The 1995-nt window shown below is 47.2% G+C and overlaps 1 protein-coding gene across 1 annotated transcript; it reads right to left on the bottom strand.

The window, feature by feature from the left end:
- On the bottom strand, positions 1-1430 carry LOC127804369 (putative ETHYLENE INSENSITIVE 3-like 4 protein). The gene has a single exon (XM_052341227.1). It carries the CDS (start codon positions 1396-1398, stop codon positions 1-3), a length of 1398 nt encoding a protein of 465 aa, XP_052197187.1. The 5' UTR covers positions 1399-1430.
- Between the last annotated feature and the right edge of the window lie 565 nt (positions 1431-1995).

The raw sequence follows: 1995 nt of genomic DNA, 5'->3' as shown, positions 1-1995 counted from the left end.
TTATATTGGTTGATGTTGATAACCCATATCCCAAATCGATGGTAACCCTTCATCGTAGAGGAGCCCTGCAAACGTTGTTTCATTCGAGTGCAGCTGGTCATCTCTTCGAATCCCCACCCCAGAATCCTCAAACGCGAGCTCCTGCTGATCACCCATTAATATTCCATTTTCCAGCCAGTACCCGCCATAGCCTTCCGCATGACCCATCAAATCCACTACTACTGGTGCCAAGCAATGGCTTTCATCCACTGGCGGCAGATTCATCGCCACTGAATCAGAGTCTTCTTCATCGGCGCTTTCTCTATTCAGTACTTCCGTCTCGTCCGCCCGGTAATTGCACTGAAACTCATGCTCCGTCCTCGTGTTCTTGCCCACAAATCCCGACCCAAATTCACTCAGCGGGCAGCCCGAGTTTTGGCAAGCGTACAGCAATGCCTCCCCGTCCTCTCCCTCAAAAACACACTTCCTTCTCTCAGTCCGATGCAGGTTATTGTTCTTTTCATTATCATTATTATTATTCTTGCCGCCTTGTTGTTGGTTCTCATCTCCATCTTCATCCCAGGTATTAGAGATCTTCAGGCTTTTCTCTGTGAGCTTCAGAAGCGCTTCTTCTTGGTTAATCACTTTAGACCAAGCCGCTGTCTCTTTGGCCGTCATCTTGTCTTGCAAACATTTCGATTGCCTCACCCGCCTCCTCATTCTGTCCATGTTTGGGGACATGTGTTTGATGATCGCCGCCAAGACGCTAACTTTCCAAGCCTTTTTTAGATTGTGGGGCTTCCTGTAAGGAGGAGGGCCTTGTTCTTGAGCCTTGCCCTGATCCCCCCACCAAAGCTCTTTTCCGGTGGGCCACCACGGCGGCGCCAGACCCTTCTCCAGCGGAAACCGCCTCTGCGGCGGCATGCAGTGTTGCATCAAAGCAGAAAGGAGAGAACCCAGAGTCGTATCTTGCAAGTCCTGGAGAATGTGCAAGTACGAAGTGTTGCCCAGCTCGGCCTCCAGCACCGGAAAGAACTCTTGTACGGCGAGCGGAGCAAACTGGTCGAACCTGACCTTTTCCTTCCACCACTCCCGCAGGCTGTCAGAGGAGCCGGTGACGGCCTTGCCTTTCTCCGGAACGATCCCGTAGACGAAGCCCTGGCCTTTGCACTCGTCCATGATCTTCATCATGTACTTGAGAATGGAGTCTTGGGCTCTGGACATCTTCTTCCGGCGAGATTGCACTTGCTTTGCCTCCGAATGCGGCCGGCCGCTTTCCCTATTGGCCTCGAGCTTCTGCAACCGCATCCAGTCCTTCCACTTCCACGTCCTGAGCTCCTTGTAGGCCTGGTCGTCATCTTCCCCCTCACCTACGAAAACCGGGCTCTGTGGGTCGTCTTCTCCATCAAAAAGCACCATTGTTGCAAGAGTTCAGAGTTGAAGATTTACAGTCTGTTGAGAGAGTTTTGTCGGATAAACAGGAATGTAAATGAAAATAGCTTTCCGGGTGGGTATAAATACATGATTAGAAGGGAGATATGGCGGTGAAGCGAGAGGTTCAAGACAAGAGGAACCCTTCACGAGGGTGAAGTCTGATTTTGGAAGCATTGAGGGAGAGAGAGATGGGAGGAAATTGAGGAATTGGTAATTGGAAAAATTGAACACGGTAATCATAATGAATTGCTTTCCACGGAGACAGCAACGTCACTGTACAAATATTCGCTGCCTGCATGATGGACACATGGTTCTTCCTGCTTAATTTCACCCATTCAAAGGCATTCCAGCTATGGAATCACCATTTCTAGTTATCAACAAAGGATATGTTTGCCTCACATATTTATTCTTGTATTTCATGAGTTTCAAGAGTCGAGATAAGATCTGTTATGGGGGAAATATTATTTTATTTACTAACATTTGTTAAAATAAATAAAATAAGAGAATATTAAAATAACTTGAAAATATTTTTAGAACTAATATATAAAATGGTCAAAATAAAGATATAAAACAGTTTAAGAT

Source organism: Diospyros lotus, chromosome 6 (assembly GCF_014633365.1).
Source record: "Diospyros lotus cultivar Yz01 chromosome 6, ASM1463336v1, whole genome shotgun sequence".
Classification (NCBI taxonomy): Eukaryota; Viridiplantae; Streptophyta; class Magnoliopsida; order Ericales; family Ebenaceae; genus Diospyros; species Diospyros lotus.
The sequence above is the reverse complement of the archived record's forward strand: the minus strand, read 5'-3'. Positions and strand labels throughout refer to the sequence as shown.

What these genes read in the sequence shown, in the direction of transcription:
- LOC127804369 (XM_052341227.1), bottom strand. Translation starts at nt 1,398, where the DNA reads ATGGTGCTTTTTGATGGAGAAGACGACCCACAGAGCCCGGTTTTCGTA.